Source organism: Carcharodon carcharias, chromosome 8 (genome assembly GCF_017639515.1).
Source record: "Carcharodon carcharias isolate sCarCar2 chromosome 8, sCarCar2.pri, whole genome shotgun sequence".
NCBI classification, from domain to species: Eukaryota; Metazoa; Chordata; class Chondrichthyes; order Lamniformes; family Lamnidae; genus Carcharodon; species Carcharodon carcharias.
This window is the reverse complement of record NC_054474.1, coordinates 116779345-116802520: the sequence shown is the minus strand read 5'-3', so window position 1 is coordinate 116802520 and position 23176 is coordinate 116779345. Positions and strand designations below refer to the sequence as shown.

General features: G+C 44.5%; 2 protein-coding genes across 5 annotated transcripts in view; one reads left to right on the top strand and one right to left on the bottom strand.

Moving 5' to 3' along the window:
- Positions 1-6105, top strand: part of traf2b (Tnf receptor-associated factor 2b) — a 176425-nt gene extending 170320 nt beyond the window's left edge. For both annotated transcript variants that reach the window (XM_041193547.1, XM_041193546.1), the window contains exons 10-11: positions 1713-1861; positions 2891-6105. In XM_041193547.1, the coding sequence (XP_041049481.1) occupies positions 1713-1861; positions 2891-3109 (368 nt within the window). In that variant the 3' untranslated portion in view covers positions 3110-6105. The remainder of the gene's footprint in view (positions 1-1712; positions 1862-2890) is intronic.
- A 7223-nt stretch (positions 6106-13328) lies between these two features.
- The window catches only part of fbxw5 (F-box and WD repeat domain containing 5), a 401196-nt gene continuing 391348 nt past the window's right edge, over positions 13329-23176 (bottom strand). For 2 of the 3 annotated variants that reach the window (XM_041193117.1, XM_041193120.1), the window contains exons 7-9: positions 19570-19717; positions 19071-19283; positions 15033-15781 (exon numbers count right to left, since the gene is read on the bottom strand). In XM_041193117.1, coding sequence (XP_041049051.1) covers positions 15541-15781; positions 19071-19283; positions 19570-19717 — 602 coding nt within the window. In that variant the 3' untranslated portion in view covers positions 15033-15540. Of the gene's footprint in view, positions 15004-15032; positions 15782-19070; positions 19284-19569; positions 19718-23176 lie in introns of those variants that run through there. The other variant, XM_041193118.1, reaches the window with a different exon arrangement.

Genomic DNA, 23176 nt, shown 5'->3' with positions numbered 1-23176 from the left:
TCACCACCTGGAAATTACCCTCCAAGCCACCCACACCCCTGACTTGGAAATATATCACCGTTCCTTCACTGTTGCTGGGTCAAAATCCTGGAACTCCCTTCTTAACAGCATTGTGAGTGTACCTACACCACATGGACTGCAGCAGTTCAAGGGCAATTAGGGATGGGCTAAATGGTGGCCTTCTGGTGGTTGCCAGTAAATGAATAGCCCCACGTCCCCACTCAAGCCTCGGTAACTCTCTGCACATTTGGCTCCCCACCTCCTCGGGTGGTGACCCTCTGCTCTTTGCCCTCCTTCCTCCTTGCATGCCCCACTGTAACCCTCCTTTCTGAATATTGTGACTTAGAAATAACATTCAGAATTGTATTTGGGTTCCACTGCCCCTTGGCTCTATAATTGATTCTGTGCTGAACAGCAGCAGATCATTGATAGAGAGAAAGCAATCCCACTCCTGACCCTGATTAAGAAGCCAGAAAGCAGAACTTTGCTCCCTTGAGGTATCTCATTTGTACCAATCACCTCCTTCAGCAGCTGGCAGACTTTCTGTGTATTTCTGGATTTTAGTAATGTCTAAGAAAGTGGTGAAATTTTGGGAAGGGTGGGTCAGATACCTCTCTAGTTGTCTAAGCTCCACAACAGCCCCTATATCACATCCCAGGACAGGTACAGCACGGGGTTAGATACAGAGTAAAGCTCCCTTTACACTGTCCCCATCAAACACTTACCATCAGGAAGAACTTTATCTTTATTCAATCCAACACCATTCCCTTTTCATTGACACCATAGGAACAGGGGATTCCATTTTTGCCGGTGAACTAGAAGTTGGTTAATCTGCGGTTCAAGAACATGTCACAAGTACCTTTACCCAACAAAAGCTATTGATATCAGTCATGACTGCTCTTGTTTTCTCATCAGGTGCTTATGTAATTCACTTTTGAAAGCCACAATTGAATCTGCCTCCAGACACTCTGTCAGTGCATCCCAGATCCTAACCCCTGGCTCTGTCTCATACTTTGGTTCACCTTGCCCTTACTCCAATACTCCAGTCAAGGCTGAACCAGTTATAAAGATTTAAAGTATTATAAAGATCTATCATAACTTCCTGGCTTTTGTACTCTATGCCTCTGTTATAAAGCCAAGGATCCCATATGCCTTTTTAACTATTTTCTCAACCTGTCCTGTGACACCTTCAATGATTTGTGCACATATACTGCCAGGTCCTTCTGCTCCTGCACACCCTTTATTTTATATTGTTTTATGTTGCCTCTCCTCATTCCACTTACTAAAATCAATCATTTCATATTACATTGCATTAAATTTCATCTGTCATTTGTCTGACCATTCCAACAACTTGTCTATGTTCTCTTGAAGTCCATCACTATCCTCCTCACAGTTCACATTATTTACAAGTTTTGTGTAAATTTGATCCAAGTCTAAGTCATTAAAATACACCAAGGAAAGCAGTAGTCCTAGTCCTTACCCCTGGGGAATCACATTGTATTCCTTCCTCCAGTTCATAAAACAACCATTCAGCACTACTGTACGTTCTGTTTTCTGTCACTCAGGCAACTTCATCACCTCGCTTTAATGTAGTGAAATGTACAATACCTTAGGGGTGTGAGATGTAATTGGCTGCCTTGTATTGTTCACTTTATTGTCTCTCTGCCTGGATTTCCAGTCCCATACTAACGAATTTATTTTTAACTGTTCAGCTTTCTACACCAGCAAATATGGGTACAAGATGTGCCTGCGTGTCTATCTGAATGGTGATGGTGTGGGCCGTGGAACTCACATGTCTCTCTTCTTTGTCATTATGAAGGGAAACTACGATAGTTTGCTAAAGTGGCCTTTCAAGCAAAAGGTGGGTTTGCCTTCTCACTCCCCAGTGTGTGGGGAGCCCTAGCTGCAGGTAGTTGTTGTGGAGGTTTCTGTCAGGTTAAAGGCATTTGTATGCTGCATGCAGGTTCAGGTGGGTTTGGTGACATGCTCATGGCCACAGTATTGCTAAACCAGATATAGTGGGGTAGCTGCAGTCTGTCAGCGGTGATGAAGGAGGGAATGGACTACTACCAGCAGTGGGGCCGGGGAGGGAATGCATTCGTTATCAGCGGTGGGAGAGGGAAAGCAGTCAGTTATATATGGGGGCGGTGGGGAAGGGAATGCAGTTGGTTATCGGCGGTGGGGGAGGGAATGCGGTTGGTTATCAGCGGTGGGGGAGGGAATGCGGTCGGTTATCGGCGGTGGGGGAGGGAATGCGGTCGGTTATCGGCGATGGGGGAGGGAATGCGGTCGGTTATCGGCGGTGGGGGAGGGAATGCGGTCGGTTATCGGCAGTGGAGGAGGGAATGCGGTCGGTTATCGGCGGTGGAGGAGGGAATGCGGTCGGTTATCGGCGGTGGGGGAGGGAATGCGGTCGGTTATCGGCGGTGGGGGAGGGAATGCGGTCGGTTATCGGCGGTGGGGGAGGGAATGCGGTCGGTTATCGGCGGTGGGGCAGGGAATGCAGTCAGTTATATATGGGGACGGTGGGGGAGGGAATGCAGTCGGTTATTGGCCGTGGGGGAGGGAACGCTGTCGGTTATTTATGGGGGAGGGAATGCGGTCAGTTATTATGGGGGGGTGCAGGGGAGGGAATGCAGTTAGTTATTGGCGGTGAGGGAGGTTTGCTGGTCACAGGTGTGGTGGGGGAATTCTATCAATATTCATCCCTCAACTAACATCATAAAAGATCACATTATCTGGTCATTCTCCGTATTTATGGGATGTTGCTGTGCAGTACTTGGCTGCTGCATTTCCGCAAATAGTGACTGCACTTCAGAATAATCTCGGTGGCTGTGCAGTATATAAATACAAGTTTGCTCTTTCGTTTTGGTCTCACCTTTCCCCTCAGGTAACTCTGATGCTGATGGACCAGACTAACCGTGAGCATGTCATTGATGCGTTCAGACCAGATATCAGTTCCTCATCGTTCCAGAGACCAGTCACTGAGATGAACATTGCCAGTGGGTGCCCGCTGTTCTGTCCACTTAACAAACTGGACAGCAAGAATAATTACTCACGTGAAGACAACATTTTCATCAAAGCCATTGTGGACTTAACTGACCTGTAACCAACCTTTTTATCAGCCACAGTAATGTTAAAGGCCCTGAGCTGTTGGCCACTAATTTGTTGTTGCATTGTGCAATGTCCCACTGGAACTGGACTGCTGGTTGCTGTGAGTGTCAATAGTCTATGCACTAAACAGATGAGTGAAAAGCCATAATGCAGTTTGCGCTGTTTCTGGTTTGTATTTTCCTGCAGACAGGAAGTTCCATTGCACTCTGTGTATAATGAGTTTCTTGGTAAATGCACAGTGGCAGTGGTAGAAACATCTTGTTGGCCCACAGAGTGTGGCCATGACCACAGACTGTGTTTGTAAGGGGAGTGCCTCCCTGCAGTAGAATAGCTTGAGATAAGGCACAGTGGATGTACCCATCTCTCCTTTTCCCCTGGCTGAGATAATCCAGAATCAGTGGCACAGCACACCCGCTCAAACTGAGTTGAACAGGGGTCAGGTGGCCTGTCACTTGAACCAACTTGAGCTGGGCTGGGTGAGCTTTGTCAGCTGGGCCAAAGGGAGCGAGAAGTTCCTGGGGGGAGAGGAAGAGCAGCTGCTATTGTCTTCCCTTCCCCAATTCTCCAGCCACAGAGTGAGCTGCAGAGTTACCCTGGAAGAGACCATAGTCCCTGCAGTGATGGACTCCTCTGTCATGCCACATATAATGTGCTGCTTCCAACTTGGCACCAAAGAAACCTTAAACTGTTTAAGGTGTGCTGCATGTTAACTCAGCACAGAGTACTCACAGTGACAGCAACCAGCCGCATGGTTCCTCCATAGTCTGCAACAACTTCCCTCTGTTCTGTCAGCATCTACTTCACCCTGCCAATGCCTGTTGGTAATCAGGTGATATTCTCAAACCCTGAGCCTTTAACTCCCCTTCCACTGCTTGGCTGCTTCCGTGGAGGTTTACTCAGCTTTGGCAGTGGTGTGTACCGTGGAGGTGACACACTCCAAAAGCCTAAAATCCATTCAATCACACCCAGCGTGGACCCTGTTAGAAATTAGAAGTTTGGGTCAGCAGTGTTCAGGGTCTCTGAAACAGGACATTGTGGTGTGTTGGTTGTGTTTATTTACCCTATGTATAATAATGACCTCGCTCTCATTATTTTATAAGCAATGTATAATAATTTATAAGTTTTACACAGTAGTAGTTTCTAGCAGAGATGAGGTGGATGCTGAGGAGTTCTGAGGTGGTTTCTAATGTTTCTGGGTGGCCCAGGACCTCAGTCTGGAAGATTTCACCAGCATAACAGACCTCAGTGCTCCATGCAGAGTGATCAAACTAGTGACGGGCACCGGGGGAAGGGGGAGTGACTCTTCAGCCCTGCCCAGTGGAGAAAGAAGGTATTGGGACCAGGTGTTCTGGGGCCTCTCTTTACTTCTATCCTGCAGTTATAGAGCATAAACATTATTTATGGTAAGAATGGAGTAAGTGTCGACTGTGGTCCTGTTCATTGTTGCTGTCTTATTTGTGGTTGTGTGCTGCTATTGGCTGATGCATGCTGAATGTGCTGTTTGTCAGAGTGCACGCTGTCCGGTATCTTTAGTTATAGGTAGAGAGATTGGTGAATGGCAGATACTGGGTAAGAATTATTTAGAGATTCTGGGAGACGCATCTTTATAGAATACAATTATAGAAAGTTAAGGGTACAAAAGGAGGCCACTTGGCCCATTGTGTCTGTGCCGGCCGAGAAGTGAGTCACTCAGCCTCATCCCACTTTCCAGCATTTGGTCCGTAGCCCTGCAGGTTACGGCATTTGTGGTCCATATCCAGACACCTTTTAAATGAGCTGAGAGTTTCTGCCTCTACTATCCTTTCAGGCAGTGAGTTCCAGACCCCCACAACCCTCTGGGTGAAAAAACTTCCTCATCTACCCTCAAATCTTTCTCCCAATCACTCTAAATCTGTTCCTCCTAGTCACTGACCTTAGTGAGAAAAAAGGACATCCCTCAATGACCATAATTCCATCATGTTTAATTGGGAAACCATTCAGAATTTCCCATTGGTTGGGATGTTCCTTTTTTGACTGGGTATGTCCACTGAAACTCACTGGGTGACCTAAGAACTTGGGCAAAGTATTATGAATCTGCTCTCCTAGAAGGTTCAGACCTTGAGAGGGTGGTAGCTCTGTTGGGAAGAATTTCCTTTTGAACGGGACTGATTTCCCAGAGGCCAGGCAATGGTTTGGTCAGTTTTGTAAGCAGACTGCCATTGTTCTGTCTGTCTTGGTGTGAGGGATTGATGTATGTCTGACCACACCCCCCAACCAAAGACAGCTGCTTCTTAAGTGTTCAGCTAGACAGATTGCTGACCTAAGTTTCTGATTTGGCATCAGCTGTGCCGAATTTTACTGTTTGCGGGCATTCACAAGGGTGATGTTATGTTTTCTGCTCTCTGTTGTAGATACAGGGGCACAAATAGCTGAGGGAAAGTTGTGTTTAGTGTGAAGTTTTACTTTGATTCCTGCCATTATTGATGGAAAATTTAATTCATTGAGGAGCGACAAGGGGATCTGCAGATTTTTGGCCTGGAATGTGACCATGGAAAAACTTTGATTTTTACAGAGAGTATGTGGAAATGTTTAAACTTGCAGAGCAGCATGTTTACGATTTTCTGGACTTTTCAAGGAAGTGATGGAATATGCACTGGAATCAGCTCAGTGCCACTCTCTCTGCTATTTTGTGATTGTTATAATCAGTGGTTTCTGTACAAAAGAGGTGAAAAAAGAACAGAGCTGAACAGTCCCAGCCATCGGATCAGAAATCAGTGGTGAGGGCAGTTGGTGAGTGAAGATTAAGATGGGGAACACAGCAGAGTTTAATGGAGTCCCATGTAGGAGTAACGAGAGTTTGTGTTCGGTGTGTGATTTTTCAGCTGTGCTACCCAGTTTTGAGGAACCTGTGAATGTGCAGCACATGTTCTTGAGGCTGCAGACTGGAGCTGGGAAATGACTGCATCAAAGCTGGTGTCTGTTCTGAGCTGCTTATTAAAATACAATTATCAATAAAAGCACCACACTTCTAAGTTTATTTCCAGCAGTCAGTAACCTGATGTTGCTGGGTTGTAATGAATAGCTCATACTTCCTTCCATTGGATGGTGGCAGCTTGTGTGTGAACCTGGGGAGTGTGAGCATGGTCCCAGCCCTCTCCCTGGGGTCTGGGGAGGACATGGTTTATGTAAGGACCTATGGTTATTCAGTGTGGATTCTGCCTGTGCTGTTGAAAATAACAATAGAAGGACATTCGTCTCAGCTGTGGCTAGTTGATGGGATCAGACATCATTAATCTGAGCTTCTGTAAACTTGGAGTTGAGATCTAAGGCCTTGACCCTAGGATTATGTGGAGTTGGCTTCCTGCATCTTGTACACAGTACTTACCCTCATAATTTTAGTGTCACAGATAAATACTTTTAAGGAAATTTCTGTTACTTTATTAGCTACTGCATCTTCCAATTAAGATTAGCAAAAGGACAGGACTGAATGGAAATGACTGGCATTGACAGAGTGCAGAGACATATCAGACTGAATGACTAGTGCTGTACATTGTGGGCAGTATCCCTTTTTGGGCACATTAGTAGCTGATGCAAATCCCAGTAATGGTTACGTGAAGTCAAAAGTACAATGTCATTAATTTTCTGGGTACATTCCAGGTCCCATGGAAAGTTGTAAACAAACTCGAGCATAGCCATGAGAACCTCTCCAGGCTATTTTGTACTCCAGGCATAAAACAGCAACAACCTCCCAATCCAAATAGATGTCAGCAATAAGCACAGGCCGATGCCCCATTATTTATGAGTACTTTTGAAATTGGCTACTGTCTGTACTTCATCAAGGAATAACTGCTGAAAGCATGCAGTAACATGGACACATTTGGAGTATCTGAAAAGATGTTGAAGTGGCATCTATATACCGATTTATCTGCATACACATGCTGGTGGGAGTGTATCGCTATATATACGCCTATCTGTACAAATCCTGGTTTGGGCGTATCTCCATGAGAACCATAACCAATTGTTGTCTTTTTACAAAGCTAATTTACATGTGAATAAATTGCCTTTTTTTTAGTGCTGTAAGCCAAACACCTGCATCGTTCCTGAATACTTTTTAATTAAACAATTCAGGATACATTCAGGTTGGGGCACCTGGTATAAAATGCATTTTGGAATTGATTGAAGCTTTGGTTTTTGTGTAAACTATTTGCCATTAAAACTTCATCGAAAAAAAGAGTGGGGAGGAGATGGACGGTATATGTGTCATCTCATAATTTTATAACACAGAAACAGGCCAATTGGCCCAAGTGGTCAATGCCTGTGTTTCTGTTCCACAGAAGCCTCCTCCAACCTTGTGTCATGTCACCCTATAAACACAGCTTTCTATTCTTTTCTCCCTCATGTTTCTGCTTAAAGCTGAGCTATTTACCTCAACCACTCCCCGTGATAGTGAGTTCCACATTCTCACCACTCTCTGGGTAAAGAAATTTTTATTGGATTTAATGGTCACTGTCTTATACTTATGGCCCCTAGCTTTCATTTCCCCATATGGGAACACAGAACCATAGAAAAGTTATGGTGCAGAAAGAGGCCATTCAGCCCATCGTGTATGCGCTGGCCGAAAAGAGAAAAAGGAAACTAGTTTCTCATTTTAATCCCACTTTCCAGTCCCTGGTCCATAGCCTTGCAGGTTACAGCACTTCAGCTGCAGATCCAGGTACCTTTAAATGAGTTGAGCATTTCAGCCTCAACCACCAATCCAGGCAGTGAATTCCAGACACCCACCACCCTCTGGGTGAAAAAGTTTTTCCACATGTCCCCTCTAATCCTTCTACCAATCCCCTTAAATGTATGCCCCTGGTAATTGACCCCTCAGCTAGGGGAAACAAGTCTTTCCTATCTACCCTACCTAGGTCCCTCAAAATTTTGTACACCTCAAATAGATCACCCCTCAGCCTCCTCTGTTCTAAGGAGCCTAGCCTATCCAATCTTTCCTCAAAGCTGCAATTTTCAAGCCCTGGCAACATTCTTGTAAATCTCCTCTGTACTCTGTCCAGAGCAATTATATCCTTCCTTTAATGTGGTGACTAGAACTGTACACACAAGTCCAGCTGTGGCCTAACCATTTTATACAGTTCTATTATTATATCCCTGCTTTTGTGTTCAATACCTTGCCCAATAAAGGAAAGCATTCCATATGCTTTCTTGACCAACTTGCCCACCTGTGCTGCCACCTATGCACATGTACTCCAAGGTCTCTCACTTCCTCAATCCCTCTCAATAACTTCTCATTTATTGAGTATTCCCTGGCTTTGTTTGCCCTCCCCAAATGCGTTACCTCACACTTTTCCGGATTGAATTCCATTTGCCACTTCTCCACCCACTCAACCAAACTATTGATATCATTCTGGAGTCGACAGCTATCTTCTTCATGGCCAATATTTGTGTCCTCTGCAAATTTCCCAATCATGCCTCCCTCATTTAAGTCCAAATGATAAATATATACAACAAACAGCAAGGGCCCCAACATGAGCCCTTTGGAACACTGCTGGAAACCGGATTCCATTCGCTAAAACATCCATCAACCCTAACCCTTTGTTTCCTGTCACTGAGCCAATTCCCCCTGTATTCACGAGATCTCACTTTCATGACCAGTCTGCCATGTCGGACCTTGTCAAATGCCTTACTGAAATCCATGTAGACACATCCACTGCACTACCCTCATCAATCCTCCTTGTTACTTCCTTAAAAATTCTAAGTTGGTAAGACATGATCTTCCCCTAACAACCATGCTGACTATCCCTGATCAACCTGTGCCTTTCTAAGTGACAGTTTATCCTGTCTCTCAGAATTGTTTCCAATAATTTGCTCACCACTGAAATCAGACTGACCGGCCGATAATTTTCTGGCCTATCCCTTGCATCCTTTTTAAATAATGGTACAATGTTTGCAGACCTCCAATCCCCTGGGACCTCCCATGTATCTAGTGAGGAATGGAAAAAGACCTCAGAGCATCTGCTATTTCCTTCCTGGCTTCCTTCAACAGCCTGGGATACAATCCACCTTCAAGGATGCCTGTTCCTTCAGTACTCCCTTTCTCACTATGCTTATTGTATCTAATATTTCACACTCCTCTTTAACTAGAATGTCTGCATCATCCCGCTCCTTAGTGAAGACAGAGACCCAAAGTACTCATTGAGAACCCTGCCCACATCTTTAGCACCAACACACAATTACTATCTACATCTCTGATAGGCACTACCCTTAACTTAGTTATTCTCTTGCTCTTAATGTATTGGTAAACATCTTAGGATTTTCTTTGATTTTACTTGCCAATATTTTTATGTATCCTCATTGCTTTCCTAGTCTTTCGTGACTGTCATAAGCTTTCTTTTTCTGCTTTACCATGGCCTGTATGCTTCTGATAACCAGGGGGCTTTAGATTTGGCAGTACCACCCTTTTTCTTTGTGGGGACATGTCTACACTGTGCCCTTAGAATCTCACCATTGAATGCCTCCCATTGATTTGACACAGTTTTTCCTTCTAATAGTTGTATCCAGCTCACCTCTCAGCTTTGTAAAATTTGTCTTTCCCAAATTTAGAACCTTTACTCCTGTTCTATCTTTGTACTTTTCCATAATGATGCTAAATCTAACTATATTATGGTCACTATCTCCAAAATGCTCCCCCACTGCTTTTTCATCCACTTACCCAGCTTCATTTCCTAAGTCTAAATCTAGAATTGCGCTCCCTGTCACTGGGCTTATTACGTGCTGGCTAAAAAAGTTCTCTTGAATGCAGTTCAAGAATTTTCTGCCCTGTGTCCTTCAACTACCCTAATATCAATTTGGTTACGAACAGTGTGAAGTTTCCAACAATTACTGCCCAATTGTTTTTGCAGTCAAAGATCTGTCTACATATTTGCTCTTCTAACTCCCACTATTTGGGGGTTTATAGAACTGTCCTAGTGGTGTGGCTGCCCCCTTTTTTATTTCTGAGCTTATCCCATATGGCCTCATTTGATGCTTCGTTTAATATATCATCCCTCCTCACTTGATTCTTTAACCAATAATGCTACACCCCCACTTTTTTTTATCCCCCTCCCTATCCTGCTTGAAGCCTCTATATCCATGGATGTTGAGCTGCCATTTTTGCCCCCCCCCCCCCGCCTTAAGCCAAGTTTCCATTACAGCAATGATATAATGCTGCCATATGTCTCTCTGTGCCCTCAGCTCATCGGCTTTATTTACTATGCACATTGCACTTTCATATATACCTTTTAACATTGCCAAATTCCTGTGCTGCACACTTTATAACCTGTGCTGCTTCTGTCTTTCAGAGTCACTAATTCTCCATCTCCCATTCCCTGCTCTGAATTTGCCCTCCGGTTCCCATCCCCCTGCCAACCTAGTTTGAACCCTTTCCAACAACACTAGCAAATCTCCCTGCGAGGATATTCGTCCCATCCTGTTCAGGCGGAGACTGTCTGGCTTGTACAGGTCCCACCTTCCCTAGAACTGGTCCCAATGCCTCAGAAATCTGATGCCCTCCCTCCAACACCAGCTTTCCAGCCATGTGTTTATTCATTCAATTCTCCTATTTTTATACTCACCTGCACATGGGACTGGGAGTAATCCTGAGATTACTGGTTTAGAGGTCCTGCTTTTCAATCTCCTTCCTAGCTCCCTAAAGTCTGCTTTCAGGACCTCATCGTCTTTCCTTCCTAAGTTATTGGTACCAATGTGGACTATGACTTCTGGCTGATCACCCTCCCCAGAAGAATGTCCTGCAGCCGCTCTGTGACATCCTTGACCCTGGCACCAGGGAGGCAACATACCGTCCTGGAGTCAGGCCTGTTTTTTCCCCTAATTAACAAATCCCCTACTACTACTGCTTTCCCCCTCTTTCTCCCCTCCTGTACAGCAGTGCTGCCTGTGGTGCCACAAACTGGGCTCTGACTGCACTCTGAGGAACCAATGACCTCATCCATATCCAAAACAGAAAACCGATTGGTGAGCGGGACCCCAGAGGACTCCTGCACTATCTGCCTAACTTTCTTGGACTGTCTGGCGGTCACCCATTCCCTTTCTGCCTCCAGGCCCCTAAGCTGCAGCGTGACCACCTCTCTGAATGTGCTATATGAATAGAACACTACAGCACAGAAAATCAGGCCATTCGGCCCTTCTAGTCTGTGCCGAAATATTATTCCGCTAGTCCCATTGACCTGCACCCAGTCCATAACCCTCCAGACCTCTCCCATCCATGTATCTATCCAATTTATTCTTAAAACTTAGACTGAGCCCGCATTTACCACGTCAGATGGCAGCTTGTTCCACACTCTCACCACTCTCTGAGTGAAGAAGTTCCCCCTAATGTTCCCCCTAAACCTTTTCCCTTTCACCTTAAAGCCATGTCCTCTCGTGTTTATCTCTCCTAATCTAAGTGGAAAGAGCCTACTCGCACTTACTCTGTCTATACCCCTCATAATTTTGTAAACTTCTATCAAATCTCCCCTCATTCTTCTACGGTCCAAGGAATAAAATCCTAACCTGTTTAATCTTTCCCTGTAACTCAACTGAAGACCCGGCAATATCCTAGTAAATCTTCTCTGCACTCTCAATCTTACTGATATCCTTCCTGTAGTTAGGCAACCAGAACTGCGCACAATACTCCAAAGATAAAAACAAAAAACTACGGATACTGGAAATCCAAAACAAAAACAGAAGTACCTGAAAAAACTCAGCAGGTCTGGCAGCATCGGCGGAGAAGAACAAAGTTGACGTTTCGAGTCCTCATGACCCTTTAACAGAACTAAGTAAAAATAGGAGAGGGGTGAAATATAAGCTGGCCAGCTTATATTTCACCCCTCTCCTATTTTTACTTAGTTCTGTTGAAGGGTCATGAGGACTCGAAACGTCAACTTTGTTCTTCTGCACCGATGCTGCCAGATCTGCTGAGTTTTTCCAGGTATTTCTGTTTTTGTTTCACAATACTCCAAAGTTGGCCTCACCAATGTCTTATACAACCTCATCATAACATCCCAACTCCTATACTCAATACTTTGAATTATGAAGGCCAGTATGTCAAAAGCTTTCTTTACAACCCTGTCTACCTGTGATGCCACTTTCAGGGAATTATGTATCTGAACTCCCAGATCCCTTTGTTCCTCCGCACTCCTCAGTGCCCTACCATTTACTGTGTATGTCCTACCTTGGTTTGTCCTTCCAAAATGCAACACCTCACACTTTTCTGCATTAAATTCCATCTGCCATTTTCTGGCCCATTTTTCCAGTTGGTCCAGATCCCTCTGCAAGCTTTGAAAGCCTTCCTCACTGTCCACAATGCCTCTAATCTTAGTGTCATCAGCAAACTTGCTGATCCAATTTACCACATTATCATCCAGATCATTGATGTAGTCAACAAACAACAATGGTCCCAGCACAGATCCCTGAGGCACAGTCTGAGAAGCAATCATCCACTACCACTCTGTCTTCTCCCACACAGCCAATTTTGAATCCAGTTTACAACCTCTCCATGGATACCTTCTGAAGTGTCTGAACCTTCTGGACTAATCTCCCATGTGGGACCTTGTCAAAGGCCTTACTAAAGTCCATGTAGACAACATCCACAGCCTTTCCTTCATCTACTTTCTTGGTAACCTCTTCGAAGGCATAGCTCTCAGCCTCGTGGAAACACCACAGTGACTCCAGCCGCCACCTGAGCTCCGAAACCTGGCGTTCAAGTTTCTGCAGCCAGTGACACTTCCTGCACATGTGGTCGTTTAGGACACTAGTAGTGTCCACAACTTCCCATATATTACAAGACACACATTCTACATGACTGAGCTGGCCTGCTATGGCTTCAATTTACTTCCTTTGCATTAACTTTTTTTACTTTGGTTTGTTTATGCAACTTTACCTGGCCTCAATATAGCGTTGTTTCTCTATTGCTTGTCTCCCTGTTTACCCTATCAAACTCATCACAAACTTAAAGACTTCTATGAGGTCATCCTCTCAGCCTTCCCTTGTCGAGAAAAGAACCTCAGTCTGTTCAGACTTTCCTGTTAGTTGCACTTTCTCTGGTGCTTCTATATCCTTTTTGTTACAGGGAGTTGGTCCTAACCTGTTAGGGGAGGGAGCTATGCCCTGATGTACAATGCTAGTGATACCAATGGTTTGGTGGCATAATAAACAACTAGAAAGGCAGAAGGGTAATGCAGGACACAGATACGGCATTCTTTTTAAATATGCAAAGATTTATTTTTCTCAATACAGAACACTGTATAATGCAGGTCTGGGACCAAGAACCCGGGTCAATGATTTATTTGCTGATGCAGTTTTAAATATAGACTAGAACTGAACAGTTGCTGAGAATTTTAAAGGGTTCCTTGCATAGACAAGTTTACAGGAAGCTTTCCTACTTTCAATGTAACATCACTAAAAGCAGAAGAGAAGCCTAATTGCTGAATGCTGTGTAAGATTAGCTGCACAGTCTGTGCTCTGAAATATTAATGCATTTTGTTATTGTAACAGTGCAGTTTTAGCTTAAATGGCAGATTGATTAAAATACAGCAGTAGGGTTGACTTGTGCTCATATTTCTACATTCCATTTTGCTGTTTCACTTGAACATAGGACTTCGGAGCAGGAGTAGACAATTTGGCCCTTCAAGCCAGCTCCACCTTTTGATAAGATCATGGCTCTTCCCTTTATTTAACACAAACCAGTGGATGAGGTTAAATCTGATCTACTGATTGGAAATCATTTAGGGTTCCTGTTCCCTTTCACCAATCTGGGAATTCTGGCTAACATTTAAAAAATAGTTAGTGGGTTTATTGCAGAGTTACATAAGGATATTTATAGGGCACTGACATTAGGTTATGGCTGTTGCTGGCATTTATTGTTCATCCCTTTCTGCCTTGAGAAGGTGACTGCTGATAGGTCAGGAGTTAATTTAAACCAGCAGTTTTCAATTTTCTTTTTAGCTCTTGTCTAGAATTGACTGTGGTGAGGTTTTAAAAATTTATTCTTAGGATCTGGGTGTCTGGCATTGGTCATCTCTAGTTGCCTGAGAAGGTTGCGGTGGTCAGCCTTGAACTATTGGTTGCAGATTTAATAAATCTGAGTGGCTTTCCAAGGCAGGGAACAGTGAACCATGAAGCTGTGGCACTGGAATCACATACAGGCCAGACTGGCTAAGGATAAGAGGTTTACTTCCCAGTTGAGCTTTAACAATAATCTGACAGCTTTGTTGTCACTTCTATGAACATAAGAAATAAGAGCAGGAGTAGACCATGCTCTGCTTGAGCCTGCTCCTCCATTCAATATGTTCATGGCTGATTTTTGGCCTCTGCTCACCTACCCACTCTATCCCTTGATTCCCTCAGAGTCCAAAAATCGATCAATCTTGGCCTTGAATATAGTCAAAAAATGAGCATCCACAGCTCTCGGGTAGAATCTATTGAAAGCAGGTTTTTATTTCCAGATTTTTAAACAAAGTAAATTCTGAAACTGCCATGTCGGGATTTGAATTCATGAGCTCTGATCTATTAGAGTCTGTAATGATTTTAGTATTCTGATAAGATTTGATCTTTAGATTGCTAGGTATAGTACCATTATCATGATGTTGTAAGGTGCTGTGCAAAGATGCTTTTGACATGAGGGCACTACCAAACCCTCTGCAGTGAACTGTTACCATGCATGTTACTCAATATCCTGCAGGTTGGAAACTGGTCACTAGCTCTGCTGTGGGCGGGTATGCCTCACAGCCAAATAAACATACCAGGATTCACTGAGACCAGTGCACAGCTTGGACAATGCAATGGCAGCTTTAAAACATGCAATACACTGTGGGTCCATCAGAGAATAGATGTGATTCAAGCATTCAGTCCAGACCACTGTGTCTCTTCCAGAATCTGTTCATTGGATAGAGAAGGCAAAGATATCAAAATGAAGATTTTATTATATATTTTACATCACAATTGCAACATTCAACAAGACAAAGTTAATTTTAAAGGGAGAGTAGCAGAAAAAGAAGCCTCAACCCCAGGAGTCAGGTTTCTGTTATCATTGATCCAGCACTACGTTAAACTATCTAGCACTCAGCTAACAGGGCTCAGGCAACTGTGGGAAGGGCAGCAAGTATCAGAAGGTGGATGCTCTCAGCTTGGACTGAACTATTGCAGGGCCTCTTAATTGAGAAACAATATGTGAGGATGTGCAAACTAATCAATGCCCAATCACACATCTAACATTCCATCCTACAAATAACACACCTGAGAAGCTGTGTGAGGAACAGGGAAGATAGTCACAGCTGAGAAAACTTGGAATATATTTTGATATTCTCCCTTCCAATTATCCTCTTCCCTGAAGGTGTGAATTCCAATTGAGATACAAATGCAATTACCTAACCCGTTCTGAGCTCTCACACACTCACTCACTGTCCATCAAAGTCACTTCTTATTATTGAGCCAGAAGAAGGAGAATTTCTTGCGATTGGGTTTGGCGCTGATGATGCGCAGGATGCGGGGAGAGCGCCAGACCTTCAAGGTGCAGTCATCACTGGCAGTGATCAACATCTCCTGGTCCACAGGGCTGAAGGCCACAGAATTCACCACATCCTCATGCTGAAGCTTTGCCAGGCAGATGTTGTAGTGTCTGTCCCAGATGTAGCCATGCCGGTCTTCAGCACCACTGCCGGAATAAGAAAGACACATGTGTAGAACATAAAGATCCAGCACCCAGACTTCAACTCACCAACCATCCCCAAACACAGGGCCCAGCTATCTTCAGCCAGAAGTGCCAAGTGGATGATCCATCTCTGCCTCCTCTTGAGGTCCCCAGCATCAAAGATGCCAGTCTTCAGCCAATTCAATTCATTCCATGTGATATCAGGAAACAGCTGAAGGTACTTGATATGCAAAGGCTATGGGCCTTGAAAACATTTCAGCAATAGCACTGAAGACATATACTTTAGAACTATCTGCACCCCAAGCCAAGCAGTTTCAGCACAGCTACAAAACTGGCATCTACCTGGCAATGTGGAAAATTGCCCAGATATGTCCTGTACACAAAAAGACAGGACAAATCAATTCCAGTCAATTGCCTGGACGGTGTCAAGCTCCTTGAGTGTTGTGGGAGCTGCGCACATCCAGGCAAACGGAGAGTATTCCATCACACTCCTGATTTGTGCCTTGTAGATGGTGGACAGGCTTTGGAGAGTCAGGAAGTGAATTATCTTTGCAGAATTCCTAGCCTCTGACCTGCTCTTGTAGCCACAGTATTTATATGGTTAGTCCAGTTCAGTTTCTGGTCAATGGTAACCCCAGGATGTTGATAGTGGGGGATTCAGCAATAGTAATGTCACAGAATGTCAAGGGGCGATGATTAGATATTCTCTTGTTGGAGATGGTCATTGCCTGGTACTTGTGTGGCGCGAATGTTACCATTCCATTTATCAGCCCAAGCCTGGATATTGTCCAGGTCTTGCTGCATTTGGACATGGACTGCTTCAGTATCTGAGGAGTCGTGAATGGTGCTGAACATTGTGCAATCATCAGCGAACATCCCCACTCTGACCTTATGATGGAAGGAAGGTCACTGATGAAGCAGCTGAAAACGGTTGGGTCTAGGACACTACTCTGAGGAACTCCTGCAGTGATGTCCTGGAACTGAGATGACTGACCTCCAACAACCACAACCATCTTCCTTTCATAGGAAGTTTATGGCACAGAAAGAGGCTACTCGGCCCATCACGTTGGCTGAAAAATGAGCCACCCAGCCTAATCCACCAGAGCCTACAACGCTCTGGGTAAAAAATCTTTTCCTCATCTCCCCTCTAATCCTTCTAGCAATCTATGCCCCCTAGTCACTGACCTCTTTGCTAAAGTAAATAAGCCCTTCTCATCCACTCTATCCAGGCCCCTCACAATTTTGTACATCTCAATCAAAACTCCCATCAGCCTCCTCTGTTCCAAGGAGAACAACCTCAGCCCATCCAATCTTTCCAGTCCTGGAAATATCCTTGTAAATCTCCTCTGTACCCTCTCGGATGCAATTACATCGTTTCTCTGATGAGGTGACCAGAACTGCACACAGTACATGAGTTGTGGTCTAACTAGTGTTTTTTGTAGCTTCAGCATAACCTCTCTGTTCTTATATTCTATACCTAGGCTAATAAATGAAAGAATTCCATATGCCTCATTACCCACCTTATCGACCTGTCCTGCTACCTTCAGGGATCTGTGGCTATTCACTCCAAGGTCCTTCACACTTGAATTCCATTTCCCACTTCTCTGTCCTCCTGACAGTGCATTGATATCTTCCTGCAGCCTACAGCTATCCTTGCTATCTACCGCGTGGCCAATTTTTGTGTCATTTGCAAACTTCTTGATCATTCCCCCTACATTTACATCCAAATCATTAATATATACCACAAAGAGCAGGGGACCCAGTCCTGAGCCAGGTGGACCCCACTGGAAACAGCCTTCCAGTCACAAAAACGCCCATCAACAATTATCCTTTGTTTCCTGCCATTGAGCCAAATTTGTACCCAGCTTGCTACGTTCCCATGGATCCCACGGGCTTTTATTTTTTAACCAGTCTGTCATGTGGAACCTTGTCAAAATCCTTGTTAAAATCCATGTAGACCACATCTACTGCACTACCCTCATCAATCCTTGTTACTTCCTCAAAAAATTCAAATTAGTCAGACACGACTTTCCCTTAACAACTTCATGCTGACTGTCCTTGATTAATCCATGCCTTTCTAACTGACAGTTTATCCTGTCCTCAGACTTGATTCCAATAATTTACCCACTACTGAGGTCAGACTGAATGGCCTGTAATTATTCAGTCTATCCCTCACTCCCTTTTCAAACAAAGGTACAACGTTTGCAGACCTCCAATCCTCTGGCAACACACCTGTATCCAGTGAGGATTGGAAAATGATGGTCAGACCCTCCAAGGTTTCCTCCCTGAATTCTTTTAACAGCCAGGGGTCCATATCATCCAGCCCTTTGTGCTGGATATCACTCCAAACAGAGTTTCCTCCGATTCCCATTTACTTTAAATTTGCTAGGGTTCCTTGATGCCACACTTGGCCAAATATGGCATTGATGTCAAGTGCTATCACTCTCACCTCACCTCCAGAATTCTGCTCATTTGTTCATGTTTTCACCAAGGCTGTTATGAGCTCAGAAGCTGAGTAGTCCTGGTGAAACCCAAACCGAACTTTGGTGAGCAGGTTAAATGCTGTGTAAGTGCCTTTTGATAGCACTGTCAATAAGATCTTGAGAGCAGACTGACAGGGCGGCAATTGGCTGGGTTGGATTTGTCCTTTTTATCCACATTGTTGAGTAGACGCCAGTGTTGTAGCTGGAACAGCTTGACTAGGGGCGCAGCTAATTCTGGAGCATGTCTTCATTATCTCAGTCAGAATGGTGTCATGGCCCATAGCTTTTGCTGTATCCAGTGTGCTCTGCTGTTTCTTGATATCATAGGGGGTGAATTGAATTGACTGACAACTGTGATGCTGGGAACCTCAGGAAGAAGACTGAAATGGATCATCCAGAATGCTGGTCCCCTCCTTTAAGAAAATTTCAATTCCTTCCCCTATCTCCCTGAGGCAAAATTTGGCAAGTGCTGTAGGTCCCTGCTGCCCATGTTTTGATGCAACTCCTTATATGGGACAAGTTAACCCTCAATAATTCCCCCCACGAGCATGCCAGTGATTCTCTCAGCCTGTACAGGTTAGCGTATTGGACTACAAGTGGTATTGCTAGCGAGTCAGTGACCAGTGACTGCCTCTGGAGTTATGAGAGAGGGGGTTGGATCCTTCCTGGCAACTCTCATTACCATGACTGCACCCCTTCTCCAGCCCTCCTGAAGGATGTCCAGCTGGTGTGATACAGGAAGGCAGGCAGCACCTGTGGAACCTTCAGATGAGAGGGTCAAAAGGGGAGGTTAAAAAACAGCAGTTTACCTGGCAACATAATCCCTGCTGACATCCAGGAAGATGAAGAAGCACTCATCATTGGGAGTGTAGGCTGTGTGCGCCCTCAGAGTCTGAGTTACTTCCTGCATTGTTTTCAAGTCAAACACGTGGATATCAATCTCCTCCGCGATGGGTGGAGGGTTCATGGGATCACTGATGATACAGCCCTTGGGCCAGGCCCGACTGTTTACATATAAATACCTGACGGCAGAAGAGTGGAGTATCAGAACTATGATACAATTAGCAGATACAGGACCAACAGCCAAAGCTGGGACCCTGTGCTTGGTGTCTCTGAGCTAGTGATGGACTTTACAGGCCATGACTTTGTAATGTAGTGATTCTCTTTAAAACCAATACAAGAATTAGGAATCTAATAATCCAGTTTAAAATTCTACTGTTATCCTTTTAAAAAGCTCAAATTTTAGGGAATTTAAACATTCACAGCCTTTCAAACGATTTGGCAGAATAGGCAGGGAGAAGAACTGACCTGTGATCTGGAGACAAACCCATGCCTATGATGTGACCGTGGACATCAATTGTGTAGTCCAGAGCATCAAAGAACTCATTGGAGCTTCGTTCCTCACCCAGCACAGGTCCTGATGTTGTCATGTGATGAGGCAGAATTTGTTTAATACCTGCAATTATGCATAAGTTTATACAAGCCCAGTGAGAAAGATACATCTCCCCTAAAGTGTTCCCCCTTAAACAGGCCACCAACAGTCCTGTTTTATCCACCACTATCTCCCTCCTCCATCACATGTACAGAGTCCACAGGTACTTTGCCATTAATTCTATAAACCCAACACTGTTCCTGTCCTTTGCCCAACATCCAAGCTACACAGATTTCAAAAATAAAAAAAAAACAAAAAGATCCCTTTTATTTTTAAAAAGAAACAATGTAAATGTGAAATACAAACAAAACATGCCAGGCGAGCAGAATAGGTAAATGAGTGCCTGATAAAGGGAACAATTTGAGTGGGACCCTGCCAATGACAAGTTAAACCCTGTTTTAATACACAGTAAAAATTAATAAAGAATATTTAAATGATGGGAATGGGTAACTATAATTAAGGGAAGGGACTTGAGATATTGCGACTGTTTCCATTGGAGTGGAGAAAGTGAGAAAGCTAAGAGGTGATTTTTTTTTGAACGAGTGCACTGGGAAAGACTATTCGTTCTATGTGGGGTTCAGTGTTGTGCTTGGGGAATTGTATACCGACCAGTCACAAAAAGGGGAGGAAATCGGTTTATCTGTGACCTCCTTCCAATCTACAATTCTCCAAAACCTCTGCACTCTTTCAAATTCTCTGTGCTCCTCTTGAGCATTCTGGATTTTAATCGCTCCACCATTGGTGGTGTGCCTTTGGATACCTGGGCACTAAGTTCTGGATGCTGACAACACTCAGCTCTCCCTCACCATCACTGTCTCTAAATTGTCAGACTGCTTGTCCAACATCCAGTTCTTGATGAAGAGGAATTTCCTCTTACTAAATATCGGGAAGACTGATGCCATTGTCTTTGGATCCCTTCTTTAAACAATGTTCCCTTGCTATGACCTCAATTCCTCTCCCTGGTAACTGTTTGAGGTTGAAACATATATTTCGTGACCTTTACGTTATATGAGCTTCCAACCACATGTCCACACTAAGACTGCCTTTCCCCACCTCCGTAACATTGCCCAACTCTAGCCCAGCTTCAGTTCATCCACTGCTGAACCCTCATTCATGCCCTTATTACCACCAGACTTGACTATTTTAACACCTGGCCGGCCTCCAAGTGATAGCCTCTCCAAGCTTGAGGTGATCCAAAACTCCACTGCCCTTGTCCTAACTCGTATTACCCCTGTGCTCACTTAACTGGAAGCCAACATAGGTCAGAAACATCTTGATTTTAAAATTCTCATCCTTGTTTTCAAACCCCTCTAGTCTTACTCCATCTCTGTAATCTGCAGGGTCGCAATGCTGCAAGATAGCTGCGTTCTTTGAATTCCGGCCTCTTGAGCTTCCCCAATTTAGAGAGGAGCAATAAACACTGTTTCTTGGACTGGAGAAAGGTTTATGGTTGGGTTCCCCTGGGGTCAGTGTTAGGACCCCTGCTCTTCCTGATATATATTAATAATCCAGACTTTTATATGGCGGCCGCCTCAAAGACATTGCTGCCAAGTATTTTAACAATCATCATACAGAGGCGACTCCACTGGTTTGGGCACATTTGCAGGATGGAAGAGGGTTGCTAAGAATTTTCTTCTGATGTGGTAGCTAGAACAAGACTACCGGTAGGATGCCAAAGCGTCAATGATGCTTGCAAGGGTGACATGAAGGCCCTAACTATCGATTTTCACAGCTGGGAGACACTAGCCAATGAGAATGGAAAAAGGCAGCATTGTCTGGAGCCTGGCATGCGTCACCATGATGATCAGTGGCAACAGTATCTCGACAAGAGACACCAACACTGAAAACAACAACCAACAACATCTGATAACCACTTCATATGCCACGATTGTGGCAGAACCTGCCTCTCTCAGATTGGTCTCTTCAGCCATCAGCAAGAGTGCACTGCATGAAGCTCCCCATCCCCAAAAGGTTGGATTTGCTGTACGTGCATAACCTCACACAAATGGAAGGATGTCAAAAATGGCGATGACAACAAGACTTTATGTACAGGGCACAATTTCAAAATCTGAAGATAAATCCAATCCGGAGAAGTGTGAGGTAATGCATTTTGGGAGGGCAAACAAAGCAAGGGAATACTCAATAAATGGGAGTATATTGAGAGGGGCTGAGGAAGTGAGAGACCTTGGAGTGTCTGTCCACAAGTCCCTGAAGGTGGCAGGACAGATGGATAAGGTGATAAAGAAAGCATATGGAATGCTTTCCTTTATTGGATGAGGTACTGAATACAGAAACAGGGATGTAATGGTGGAACCGTATAAAATGCTGGTTAGGCCACAGCTGGAATTCTGTGTATTATTCTGGTCACCACATTACAGGAAGGACATAATTGCTCTGGACAGAGCACAGATGAGATTTGCAAGAATGTTGCCAGGGCTTGAAAATTGCAGCTATGAGGAGAGATCGGACAGGCTAGGGTTGTATTCCTTAGAACAGAGGAGGCTGAGGGGGGTGACCTAATTGAGGTGTACAAAATTATGAGGAGCCTAGATAGAGTGGACAGGAAAGATTTGTTTCTCCTAACAGAGGGGTCAGTTACCAGGGGGATAGATTTAAGGTGACTGGTAGAAGAATCAGAGGGGACATTAGGGAAAACATTTTCACCCAGAGGGTGGTAGGTGTCTGGAATTCTCTGGCCGGATTGGTGGTTGAGGTTGAAACCCTCAACTCATTTAAAAGGCACCTGGATCTGCACCTGAAGTGCTGTAACCTGCAAGACTATGGATCAGGGGCTGGAAGATGGGGTTAGAGTGGGGTTAGCTAGTTGTTTTTTTTCAACCGGCACAAATATGATGACTGAATGGCCTATTTCTGTGCCATAACTTTTCTATGGCTCTATGGTTCTATGACATGAAACTTGGAAGTATTGTGAACCGTAAGGAAGAGAGTGATAGATTACAAAAGGATATAGACAGTTTGGTGGAATTGGTAGACAAGTGGCAGCTGAAATATAATGCAGAGAAGTGTGAAGTGATTCATTTTGATGGAGAGGAAGGGAAGAGGCAAAAGAAAATACAGGGTACAATTCTAACAGGTTCCGGAGCAGAGCGACCCGGATGTTGTTGCGAGATCCAGACTTACCTCATCAGCAAGTGGGGGCTGGGAATTCTAAGTGCTGACAGGTCTCAGGAGTTTCAGGCATGCATGGACCAGGAGCAGGCGGCACATGCGCAATCTGGTGTTTTTGTAATTCTTCAAGCCAAGGACGGGCCCAGGGCACCTCACAAAATGAAAATGGTGTGAAAATCTGGATCATGTGACTTGGTCATATCGAGTGCCATAGTCGAGAAGAGTACCAGACAGAAGACAGGGCGACGGGATAGAGAGAGGTCCCAGTTAAGAAGGAGAGAGGAGCAATGAAAGATGTTCCAAGCAGAAGAAGGGATGTGGTTTGCAGACTTTAAGCTATGAAGGCTTGGGAGA